Here is a 13,752-nt window from a genome sequence, read left to right as displayed (position 1 = left end):
CATGAAACCTATTTTGAGAATTTTCAATGAAAATTTTTAGATGTCAACTGTCCTCTTAAGTTTTCTTATCTTCAAATTGAAGTGTTGGTAATCATACATATATTCTTAAAGGCTACCGTCACTCACTGGAAATAGTAAAGCTGATTCCATTCAGAGTCATTTACTTACTTAGCACCAGCATGGCACCAGGTGCTATGCTAGGTAGCAAATGCTAAAAAGATCTAGTACTGACCTCAAAGTGTTAAACCTAGGGAATTATTAGATGCAAATACAGCAGGAGAAAAAAATGAATAAATAAAAGCTGATGAGTGTTCCCAGTATTTTCCTTCAGCTAACTAAAGAGAGTTCTGTTCAGTTCGGTTACTGACTCTTGTCTGACTCGTTGTGACCCCATGGACTGCAGCACGCAAGGCCTCCCTGTTCATCACCACCTCCCAGAGCTTACTCAAACTCATGTCCACTGAGTCAGTGATGTCATCCAACCATCTCATCCTCTGTCGTTCCCTTCTCCTCCCACCTTCAATCTTTCCTGCCGGGAGCCACCACGGGAGATCCCACCCATGACAAAGTTCATGTGGAAGAGAACTGTTAAGCAAGGCTTCAGAACTCACCAGGCTCCCTAGGCTTTCTCGAGCATCTACCCCAACCAGAATCTGTCTGTTTCACTATTTCATGACTTTCACCAACTCCTCTGATATTAACAGGGGGCTAACCCTGACCACCTTTCTCTGGAGAAAATCAACTTAGGGCTATAGCTAATAAGTCTCCTGGACATGAGAGGAGTATTTCAAATCAAACCCCCTCTGTTAGCATTCTAGCTTGCTCGGCAGGTATATCTAGACTCTTACAGCTACACGTGTGATTATTTACAGCCTCCCAACTGTGAGAGGCATGGAAAGCCTAAAACATAGAGCCTTTGAAAGAGTTAAAAGTTATTAGAGTAGTGCTAGCGCTGATGTAGGATTTCATTATTGGGCCAATGCTTGTTGCTAAGTTCCCATATCTCTTATCCACTGTGCACCTGGGAATGCATTAGTTAACATAGTGAGAATGCTAGAAAAACAAGTGTAGCCTTGAATTTAACCATATCAGACTTTTGAGCTAATTGGTTCTTTCTTGTAACTCACTGCACCTTTGCTCTGTGAAAAATGTTAACTCTGTTTGGCATTTTCTGAGGCTGACATAGATTAGAAATATAAAGAAAAAACACTTTGAGGGAAAATAAGTTTTCTGGTTGAGCAGCCTTTATCAAAAGAGGGTCATAAAATGTTCACAGGCCTCCAAAGCCAGAAGATACTGTACACAACATCATTTGTGGGAAAGGTATGCAAAAAACTCCTGGTTTCGATAAGGGCAAAACTGCTGGAATGTTTGGGCTGACTTGGTATGACCTTGCATCTTTCATTTCCCTCTATGTATAAGGCAAGGTATAAAAGTACCTTTTGAAAAATAAAGCTTTAGGGCCTCGCTCACCGAAGCAGCTTGGTCACCTCGTGTTTTTTTTTTTTTTTTTTCTGGTTTGGGGGTAGATGCTTGAGAAAGCCTAGGGAGCCCCTTGAGTTCTGAAGCCTTGCTTAAGAGTTCTCTTTCGTATGAACTTTGTCATGGGTGGGATCTCCCATGGTGGCTCCCGGCATCTCCCCCGCTCACTCTTGTCTCTTTGTGACCTCATGGACTGCAGCGCGACAGGCCTCCCTGCTCATCACCAACTCCCAGAGCTTACTCAAACTCATGTCCATGGAGTTGGTGATGCCATCCAACCATCTCATCCTCTGTCGTTCCCTTCTCCTCCCATCTTCAATCTTTCCCAGCATCAGGGTCTTTTCCAATGAGTCAGTTCTTCACACCAGGTGGCCAAAGTATTGGAGTTTCAGCTTCAGCATCAGTCCTTACAATGAATATTCAGGACTGATTTCCTTTAGGATGGATTGGTTGGATCTCCTTGCAGTCCAAGGGACTCTCAAGAGTCTTCTCCAACACCACAGTTCAAAAGCATCAATTTGTTGGCGCTCAGCTTTCTTTATAGTCCAACTCTCACATCCATACATGACTACTGGAAAAACCATAGCTTTGACTAGACATATCTTTGTTGGCAAAGTAATGTCTCTGCTTTTTAATAAGCTGTCTAGGTTGGTCATAACTTTCCTTCCAAGGAGCAAGCGTCTTTTAATTTTATGGCTGCAGTCACCATCTTCAGTGGTTTTGGAGCCCAAAAGAATAAAGTCTGTCACTGTTTCCACTGTTACCCCATCTATTTGCCATGAAGTGATGGGACCAGATGCCATGATCTTAATTTTCTGAATGCTCAGTTTTAAGCCAACTTTTCCACTTTCCTCTTTCACTTTCATCAAGAGGTTCTTTAGTTCTTCTTTGCTTTCTGCCATAAGGGTGGTATCATCTGCATATCTGAGGTTATTGATATTAGTCCCAGAAATCTTGATTCCAACTTGTGTTTCATCCAGCTCAGCACTGCTCATGATGTACTCTGCATATAAGTTCAATAAGCAGGGTGACAATATACACCCTTGACATAGTCCTTTCCCGATTTGGAACCAGTCTGTTTTTCCATATCCAGTGCTAACTGTTGCTCTTGACCTGCTTACAGATTTCTTAGGAGGCAGGTCATGTGGTCTAAACTAAAGAGAATTCAGGCCTATTTATAATTTTCCATCCCTGGCCTTCTGAATTTTTCATCCTGATGTGGATGGGGTAGACTCTCTGTGAGAAAAGAGGTATAAATCAAATATTTGGTGGGTCAAAAGGCAGATGGAATGAATGCCACAGAGCAACTAAACCTGTGAGACACAACTATTGAGCCTGTGCTCTAGAGCCCAGGAACCTCAGCTACTGAACCCACATGCCACAACTACTGAAGGCTGCAACCTCTAGAGCCTATGCTCCACAGCAAGAGAAGCCACTGCAATGAGATGTCTGTATACCACAGTGTAGGCACCACTCACTGCAACTAGCAAAAGCCCACACAGCAGTGAAGAACCAGTGCAACCAAAACTAAATAAATAAAAATTTAAAAACTAAAGCTACCATGTAATCCAGCAATCCCACTCATATATATATATATATCTGGAGAAAAGCATAATTCAAAAAGATATGTGCATGCCAATGTTCATAGCAGCACTATTTACAATAGCCAGTACATGGAAGTAACCAAGTGTCCGTCAACAGAGGAAAGGATAAAGATATTGTGTGTACACACATAGAGACACACACACCCACATATATATGGCATGGAAAATTACTCAGCAACAAAAAAGAATGAAATAATGCCATTTGTAGCAGCTTAGATGGACCAAGAGATTGCCATACTAAGTAAGTCAGAAAGAGAAAGACAAATATTATATGATATCATTCATATGTGGAATCTAATTTTTAAAAAACAATGCAAATGAACTTATTTGTAACACAGAAACAGACATATACATATTGAAAAGAAACATATACTTACCAAAGGGGAAACATGGAGGAGGAGGAATAAATTAAGAGCTTTGGATTAACATATATCCATTACTCTATAAAGGTTGCTAACCAAGAAAGACCTAATATGTAGCACAGAAAACTTTACTAAATATTGTGTAATAACCTATGTGAGAAAACAACCCAATAAAGAATGATTATAGGTATAACTAAATCACTTTGCTGTATAAAGGAAACTACAGAATATTGTAAAGAAACATACGACAATAAAATAAAAAAGAAAGAAAATGTTCATATACCTCAATGTTCACAGCAGTACTATTTACAACAGCCAAGACATGGAAGCAACCTAACTGTCCATTCACAAATGAAGACATAAAGAAGATGTGGTATATATACACGTAGTATTACTTAGCTATAGAAAAGAAATAATGCCATTTGCAAACTGGATGGAATTAGAAATTATCTTATTAAGTGAATAAAGCCAAAGGACAAATATTATGTGACATCACTTATATTTGTAATCTAAAAAGATGATTGAAATAAACTTGTTTTTTTCATGTCACATTTATTATCTTTTAATCCTGTGTATCCCTTAAGTAGCTATTGTAGTTGTTTTACTCCTTTTGTCTTTAAACCTTTATACTAGCTTTACAGATCCACTACTTTTATTAACATATCTACATTTTAAACATTGTAACCATTTTAAAATGGAAGTAGTTAAATTATTTTAGGTATCCAACAAAGTGATAGTTATACATAAATACAGATATATATATTTTCAGATTCCTTTCCATTATAGGCTATTGAATATTGTTCCCTTTGACATATAGGAGGTATTTGTTATTTCTCTTTTTTTCTACTAGTGTATATATGTCAAACCCAGCTTCCTAATTTCACCCAGTCTCCCTCAACCCCACACTATCCTATTTGGTAAGCTTAAATTTGTTTTCTATCTCTGTGAGTCTATTTATTTTGCAGAAATATTTGAGTTCCTTTAGAATGTATTCAAACTTAATTTGTTATCAACTTAAACCACTATAAATAGTATATATATACATTTCATGGTGACCAGAAACCTACAGTAGATACACAAAGGATAATGAGAAAGTAATCTAAGCATACTGCTAAAGTCATCTAATCACATAGAAAGAGAACAAGAGAAGAAAGTAACAGAGCAACTATAAAACAGCCAAAACAATTAAGAAAGTGGCAATAAGTATGCATCTATCAATAATTTAAGTGGACTAAATTATCTAATAAAAAGAAAGGGTAGCTGAATGGATTAAAAAAAAATCAAGACCTATCTATGTGGTGACTACAAGGGACACAATTCAGATGTGAGGACACACAAAATGAAATTAAAGGAATGGAAAAATATATCCAATGCAAGTGCAAACTAAAAGTAACCTGGATAGCTATGCTTAGACAGAATATTTTAAGATAAAGACTATAATGCTCTAAAGAAGGGTGATTCATAGTGATAAAGGGTTCAATCCAAAAATAGGATATAATATTTGTTAAATATATATACGTGTGTGTGTGTGTGTGTGTATAACTGGCACAGTGGCACTTAAATAAATAAAGCAAATATTAACAGACCTAAAAGGACAAATACGAGGAGAAGGATAGTAGGGGACTTTAATATCCAGCTTACAACAATGAATAGATCATCAAAACAGAAACAAGGCAAAATGGTTGTTTGGGGAGGCCTTGCAAATACCTAAGAAAAGAAGCAAAAGGCAAAGCAGGAAAGGAAAGATATTACCCATCTGAATGCACAGCTCCAAAGAAAACCAAGGAGAGATAAGAAAGCCTCCTAAATGAACAATGCAAAGAAAGAGAGAAAAGCTATAGAATGGGAAAGACTAGATCTCTTCAAGAAAATCAGAGACACCAAGGGAACATTTCATGCAAAGATGGGCACAATAAAGGACAGTAATGGTATTGACCTCACAGAAGCAGAAGATATTAAGAGGTGGCAAGAATACATAGAAGAACTATACAAAAAGTCTTAATGACCCAGGTAACCCAATGATGTGATCACTCACCTACAGCCAGACACCCTGAAGTGTGAAGTCAAGTCGGCCTTAGAAAGCATCACTATGAACAAAGCTAGTGGAGGTGATGCAATTCCAGCTGAGCTATTTCAAATCCTAAAAGATGATGCTGGTAAAGTGCTGCACTTAATATGCCAGCAAATTTGGAAAACTCAGCAGTGGCCACAGGACCAGAAAAGGCCAGTTTTCATTCCAATCCCAAAGAAGGGCAATGCCAAAGAATGTTCAAACTACTGCACAGCTGTGCTTGTTTCACATGCTAGCAAAGTAATGCTCAAAATCCTTCAAGCTAGGCTTCAACAGTACGTGAACCAAGAACTTCCAGATGTACAAGCTGGATTTAGAAAAGGCAAAGGAAAGAGATCAAAAAGCCAACATCAGTTGGATCACTGAAAAAGCAATGTAATTCCAGAAAAAACATCTACTTGTGCTTCACTGAGTAATCTAAAGCCTTTGACTGTGTAGATCACAATTAAATGTGGAAAATTCTTAAAAAGATGGGAATACCAGATCACCTTACCTGCCTCCTGAGAAACCTGTATGCAGGTTAAGAAGCAACAGTTAGAACCAGACATGGAACAACACACTGGTTCAAAATTGGGAAAGGAGTACGTTAAGGCTGTATATTTCCACCCTCATTTAACTTATATGCAGAGTACATCATGTGAAAGGCTGGGCCAGATGAATCTTAAGCTGGAATCAAGATTTATGGGAGAAATATCAGTAACCTCACATATGCAGAAGACACGATGCTAATGGCAGAAAGAAAAGATGAACTAGAGTCACATGATGACGATGAAACAGGAGAGTGAAAAAGCTGGCTTAAAACTCAACATTCAAAACACTAAGATCATGGCATCTGGTCCCATCACTTCATGGCAAATAGATGGGGAAACAATGGAAACAGTGGCAGACTATTTTCTTGGACTCCAAAAACACTGTGGCAGTGACTGCAGCCTCAAAAGATGCTTGCTCCATGGAAGAAAAGACATGACAAACCTGGACAGTGTATTACAAGCAGAGACATCATTGTGCCAACTAAGGTCTTCAGTGAAAGCTATGGTTTTTCCAGTAGTCATGTATGGATGTGAGAGTTGGACCATAAAGAAAGCTGAGTTCCAAAGAATTCATGCTTTTGAACTGTGTTGTTGGAGAAGTCTCTTGAGAATCCCTTGGACAGAAAGAGATCAAAGCAGTCAATCCCAAAGGAAATCAACCCTGAATAGTCACTGGAAGGACTGATGCTGAAGCTGAAGCTCCAATAGTTTGGTCACCTGATGTGAAGAACCAACTCTTTGGAAAAGACCTTGATGCTGGGAAAGACTGTGGACAAGAGGAGAAGGTGCCGATAGAGAATGAGATAGTTGGATCATCACCGACTCAATGGACATGAATTTGAGCAAACTCTAGGAGATAGTGAAGGACAGGGAAGCCTGTCATGTTGCAGTCCATGGGGTTGCAATAAGTCAGACACAACTGAGCAACTGAACAACAACAACAACAATAAGGAAGCACCAGAAATAGAAAAATCACTTTTATAATTGTAGCAAAATGAATACATACTTAGGAGTAAATTTAACCAAGAAGTTTAAGGACTTTTACATTGAAAACAATAGACATTCTATTTCAAAACTGTGAAGCATTTGGTAAAAGCACAAGGCAGTGGTTCACTGACTGTGATCCTCAGACCACAAGCATCAGCAACACCTGGAAACTTCCTAGGAATGCAAGTTCTCAGGCCCCACTATAGACCAAGTGAGTTAGAAACTCTGGGGCTGGGGTCCTGCACTCTTTATCAGCCCTCCCAGAGATTCTGAGGCTGGGTAAAGCTTGAGATCCACTGCACAATTCTTTTATGCAGCTTATTTACTGTTTAAATCATTAGCATTAGCCTACAGAGGTCTATAGTAGCCCCAACATATACAACCTGAATCACAGAAATTTTCTTAAATCAGATTTTTCTATCCTTCAAAGATTCTCTCTGTATATTTGCAATCCAGGAAAACTCTTTTGTTAAATTCTGCAGCGTTCTTTTTAGGAAAAAAAAAAAAAATCACTGACATACCATAGCATATGTATAGGTAGTTCTAAATGTGCAATAGCTTCATGAAATCTACTTTGAGAATTTTCAATAAAATTTTTCAGATGGCAACAGCCCTCTCACATCTTCTTATCTTCAATTTGAAGTGTTGGGAATGATACAGATACTCTTAAAGAGTACTGTCACCCCTGGAAATAGTAAAGCTGATTCCCTTTGAATCACTTAGCACCAACATAGCACCAGGCACTGTGCTAGGTACTAGGTAGCAAATTCAGAAAGATCTAGTTCTGACCTCACAAGTGTCACCCCTACAGAGGTACTAGATACAAATGCAGGAGGACAAAAATGAATACATAAAAGCTGATGAGTGTTCCCCGGCTTCTCCTTCAGCCAACAAAAGAGAATTCAGGCCTCTTTATCATTTTCCATCCCTGGCCTTCTGAATTTTTGATCCTGTTGTGGATGGGCCTGTTGTGGACTCTGCGAGGAAACAGGTATAAATCAAATGTGTGGTGGGTCAAAAAGCAGATGGAATGCCGCTGAGCAACTAAGCCCATGTGCCACAACTATTGAACCTGTGCTCTTGAATCCAGGAGCTGCAACTACTGAAGCCCACATATCTAGAGCCCACGCTCCATAACAAGAGAAGCCACTGCAATGAGAAGCTTGCACACCACAACTAGAGAGTAGCCCCTGCTCGCTGCAACTAAAGAAAAGCCTGGGGAGCAATGAAGACCCAGCACAGCAAAAAATAAGTAAAATTATTTTTTTTTAAGGCAGATGGAAAATAAGGAAATTTTAAAAAATAAATTGTTATGTCACTACATAACAACACTTGCTAAAGACATATTTCCATCATGATAAGGAATTTCTGTGAACTTTTTTGAAAATCTGTGATATGGTTCTCCAAGTTTTATTTCATTTTCTTCTTCCTGAGTATATACAAAGACCATATTTCCCAGTCTCCCTTGAACTCTGATCACAATCATGTGATGAGTTCTGGCCAATGGATTCGGAGTCAGCAATTTTATGCTTCCAATATGACACACATGCACACACACAAATGGCATTCTTTTTTCACTCTTTCCCCTTCTTTGTACAACCCGGAAGTAATATCTTCTGGGATGTGGATGCTACAAGATAGTGGAACTACCAATGGCTTGGGACCATAAGAACAGAGATCTACCCCCTCCTCTACAGAGCATGAGAGAAAAAGATAGATGAGAAAGGAAGGTTTTTAAGGAGCTTTGCTTTTTCTATTATTCTTTTCACAGTGGTCAAAAGACACAAGTAAAAGTTTGAGTCGCTCTGAAATTACCTTTTGGCTGCTAATTTTTGCTTTTTTAATGCACCATTACTCAGAGTCCGAACACCATGATTCTGGCATTATACGTTACCAAAATAAACTAGTTGTTAAAATGGGGCTATGGATATGTGCCCTGGAAGCATGGAGGAAAAGGATGCCAAGCCTGGAAAGGCTAAACTGGAAGCCTGCCCTCTTAATAAGACCAAAGACTGCTTAAGGTCCTTTTTGTATTCTCTCCCCTTTCCATCCCTCCCCAACCAAGGGAAAAATAAACACAAAGACAAAGCAAAAAACACCTGGGGGGGGGAGAGGAAGAACCCTGGTGATTACCCTCTGCATTATATATTTGGATAAGACAAATGCCAATTAAAGTGGTTATAATACTCCCAGAACAGAAGTACTGAAACATTGCCTGGAATCAAGACTCAATAGACAGAAATCAGGGACCCTGATCAGAAAAAAGTACATTTATAGGTAACAACATTTAAGAGGAGAACTTCCCCCTACCTGAGCTGCAGGGCCAGGGCTGGAGGCATCACCTTTGCTCCTATCCTGCCGATGAGGGTTGGGAACACCCCTACCAGCTCCACTACAGTGATGTGTCGAAGATCCAGGCCACACTGTGCTTGCTGGAAAAAAAAATCCAAAGGAGGTGTAAGTGTAGCTAAGGAAAATCCATGTCAAACTACAGGCTGACAGAAGCAGCGATGTTCTATTTGGGGAAGTTTCTCTGCCCACTCCATACTGTCCTGAAGATAGTTGAGAAATCGGGGTTAAACTAATGGCTATAAAACCCAAATACCTTCCTAAAGGGATCATTCAGAAATGACTTGGCAATGAGATTTTGAAAACCTAAGCAAAATGACAGTGTATGTATTTCCAGGTGGGGTGAGACTTTGCATGAGCCAAATTTCCTAACAAGTATCAAAGACCACCTCCAGAGGATTTTCATTTGTATTTGCAAGGACAAAAGATTACTTCTAGTGTCCCCTTATCTGCCCATTCTTCCACCCCTCACACTCACCAGCCCAAAGCCCACACACACACTAACATGGTGAAGAAACTAGGATAAGACATTCCAACCCCCATCTGATGCCATGCTTTCTTTCTTTTTTTGACAATTGGTGACCTGGGTTTGGTGGTTGCCACCCAATTCCCAGGTGGCACTAGTGGTAAAGAACCCACCTGCCAATGCATGTAGACCTAAGAGACAGAGATGCAGGTTCGATCCCTGGGTCGGGGAGATACCCTAGAGGAGGGCATGGCTACCCACTCCAGTATTCTTGCCTGGGAAATTGCATGGACAGAGGAGCCTGGTGAGCTACAGTCCATGGGGTTGCAAAGAGTCACATACAACTGAAGTGACTTAGCACATATGCACGCCTGCACCCAGTGGACACCACTTGATGACCTGGCTCTGGTGGCTGGAGGGATTACAATGCTGGGTCACACATGACTCTAATAGTTTTTGCTGGGCTACCACCTCCAGGTCATTGCAAAGACAGCAAACTAAAATACGCCCCCAGTTTCTGTGAAAGAGGTCTCATTTTTTCTCCTGGATCTTCAGCCTTAAGGACAGGTTTCAGGCTTGGCACACATCTTGAGACCTACAGAGAGGCTCTCAGGGAATACAGGCCAGGGACACCATTTTTATTCTCTCCCTCTGGACAGTCCCCCTGCTATGCCCAGGCAGGGGAGATGATACATAGCCTCACCCACTACAGACTGAGGCTCCTGTCACTTCCAGACCAGAAAGCCTATTTGGGAAAATTTGAGAGTTGCCTGAAATGGGCCTTCCCAGTACCACCCAGACATGGCCCGAGTCATTGCCCTACCCACTCTGGAGCGTGGCCCCCAGCTGACAGGAAGAGTTGGTGAGAATACCTGGAAGCTGTAAAACCCAGCAACTCTTAACTGAGAGGCGAGTGAGCAGAGCTGATGGCTGCCAGAGCAAAGGAAGTGGCCCTGTTCAGCCAGGGAACTTGATATTTGAGTCGGCTTGAGTCAAGGTCACAAACTAAGAACATCCGTGGCATTGAAGGTGCTTTTCCCACCATGCCCAGGAATGGAAAACCATTCACAACCTCACTTATAACTGAATCCTACCTTCAGATCACTGACCAAGGAACTGAAGCCTAACACACCGGGAGCTGTATCACCCAGCCAACAGCCCTGCTTATGGTGCATTTGAACAGAACACAGACTGTAGCTTTCTCTGTCTGCAGAGCAAAACTGGTGTCCTTACCTAGGCAAAATATTCAGTGCACACTCTTGTTTGACTTGGGTCCCCAGACCATGAGCCATGCCAACTCTGGGTCCCTTCCTGCTGCTTTGCCAGAGGAGGGAAGTTAATTCATAGCCGCACCTACAGCTGGGCATATTATCCAGTCTAAAGCATCTAGTAAGCCTGAGGAGAATCTAGAATTCATGAAGCACATCCTGCAGCTGCATTTGGGCAGGGAACTAAGATGGCAGACCTACCCAGCTGTTCTCAGTCAATGGCACACCCCCGCCACCAAGCTCGGAGCTCAAATCGATGCTTCAGCCAACCAGACCCTAGAAGCAAGCCCCACCTTCCCAAGGACATTACCAGCAGATATGTCCAGAAACCTAACAGAGCTGACTGAAGAACTGTCTCTGCCAAAGTAAACCTGAACTGTCTGGAAAAGGAGATCACATACTCAAATGAATACCAATAAAAAGAATCAAGGATCATGAAAAAGCAAGTGTGTCTGATACGACCAAATGTAATTAATAAAGGGCCAATAACTGACCCTAAGAAATTGGAGAGCTATGTACTTTCAAAGAATTCAGAATAATTCTCTTAAAGAGGTTTTGTGAGCTATAAGAACAGACAACTAAATGAAATTAGAAAAATGAACAGGAGTTTGACAAAGAAATATAAACCATGAAAAAAAATCATACAGCTGAATAATAAAATAACTGAAAAATTCAACAGAGAGCCTCAAAAGCAGACTCAACTATGCAGAAAAATAAGAAACCTGGGAAACAGATCATTTGAAATTATCCAGTCAGAGGAACAAAAAGGAAAAATGATGAAAAAGATTGAAGAGAGCCTAAGGGACTTATAAGACACAATGAAAAATATTTGCATTCTGGGAATTCTAGAAGGAAGAAAGGGACAAAAAGTGTATTTCAGTAAATAATGGCTGAAAAATTCCCAATCCTTGGGAGAGAACTAGACATCTAGATCCAAAAAGGATGCCAAATAGATTGAACCCAAATAGGCTACACCAGGACATATTATAATTAAATTGTCAAAAGACAAAACCAAAGAATTTTTAAAGCAACAAGAGAAAAGAGAGAAGTTACATACAAGGGAACCTCCATAAGACTACCAGTGGTTTAATAATGGAAGTTTTTCAGACCAGAGGAGAATGGTATGACATATTCAAAATATTGGGAGGAAAAACTGTCAACCCTAGAAATTCCATATCCAGTAAAGCTCCCCTACAGAAATAAAAGAGAGACAAATACTTTTCTGAAAAAATAAAAGCTGAGAGAGTTCATCACCATTAGACCTGCTTTATAAGACTTCTTTGAGTGGAAGTACAGTCAGCCCTCCACATCCACAAGTTACAGATCCACAAACTCAACCAACCATGGACCAGATACTATATGTAGAACCAGAAAATCAATGTATATGGAACCCATAGATACAGAGCACTGACAATGGGATGTAAGCATCCACGGATTTTGGGGTCCACAGTGAGTCTTGCAACCTATCCCCTGCAAGTACTGAGGAATAACTATAAAAGGACAATAACTAACATCATAAGAACATAAGAAGGCAGTGTAAAACTCACTGGAAAGGGGGAAACTTAGTCAAAGTTGGGTTCTGTAATATGGTAATAGTGGTATGTAATTCACTTACAGCTCTAATTTAAAAGTTAAAAAACAACCATGGTAGACAGAGACAAGATGGCAGAGTAGAAGGATGTGAGCTCACCTCTTCTGAGGAAACCACCAAAATAACTAACTTCTGAACAACCAACAAAAAAATGCTGCTGCTGCTAAGTCGCTTTGGTCATGTCCAACTCTGTGCGACCCCATAGACAGCAGCCCACCAGACTCCCCCGTCCCTGGGATTCTCCAGGCAAGAACACTGGAGTGGGTTGCCATTTCCTTCTCCAATGCATGAAAGTGAAAAGTGAAAGTGAAGTCGCTCAGTCATGTCCGACTCTTAGCAACCCCATGGACTGCAGCCCACCAGGCTCCTCTGTCCATGGGATTTTCCAGGCAAGAGTACTGGAGTGGGGTGCCATTGCCTTCTCTGCAAAAAAATACTAGAACCTATCAAAAAAGATACCCTACATCCAAAGACAAAGAAGGAGCTACAAGATGGTAGGAGGAGGGGCAGTGCAAAAGTGATTAAATCAACTCCTGGCCATCAGGTGGGCAGGCCACAAACTGGAAAATAATTACGCCACAGAAGTTGTACACAGGAGTGGAAGTTCTGAGCCCCACATCAGGCTCCTCAGCTAGGGGGTCTGGCAACAGGAAGAGGAGCCTCCAAATCCTCTAGCTTTGAAGGCAGTGGGGTTTAATCACAGGAATTCCATAGGACTGGGGAAAACAGAAACTCCACTTTGGAGGGCACACACAAGGTCTTTGGCACACCAGGAACCAGGGAAAAGAAATCAGTGACCTCATAAGAGACTGAGCCAGACCTACCTGCTAGTATTGGACGGTCACCTGCAGAGGTTAGGGGAGGCAGCTGTGGCTCACTGTTGGGACAGACAATCACAGCAGTAGTTTTCGGGAATACACATCAGCATGAGCCCTGCTAGAGGCCACCATTTTCTTATCAAGACCTGGACCCACCCAACGGCCTGTAGGTGCCAGTGCTGAGATGCCTCAAGCTAAACAAGCAACAGGACAGGAAAACAGCC

At 41.0% G+C, this 13,752-nt stretch overlaps 1 protein-coding gene across 2 annotated transcripts in view; it reads right to left on the bottom strand.

Moving 5' to 3' along the window:
* The window catches only part of SRPX (sushi repeat containing protein X-linked), a 185,799-nt gene that overhangs the window by 66,388 nt on the left and 105,659 nt on the right, over positions 1 to 13,752 (bottom strand). For both annotated transcript variants that reach the window (XM_068962767.1, XM_068962768.1), the window contains one exon: positions 9,347 to 9,468. In XM_068962767.1, the coding sequence (XP_068818868.1) occupies positions 9,347 to 9,468 (122 nt within the window). The remainder of the gene's footprint in view (positions 1 to 9,346; positions 9,469 to 13,752) is intronic.

The sequence above is a fragment of the Capricornis sumatraensis genome, chromosome X (genome assembly GCF_032405125.1).
Source record: "Capricornis sumatraensis isolate serow.1 chromosome X, serow.2, whole genome shotgun sequence".
NCBI classification, from domain to species: domain Eukaryota; kingdom Metazoa; phylum Chordata; class Mammalia; order Artiodactyla; family Bovidae; genus Capricornis; species Capricornis sumatraensis.
Note: the sequence above shows the minus strand (reverse complement) of the source record. Positions and strands in the feature narration are given on the sequence as shown.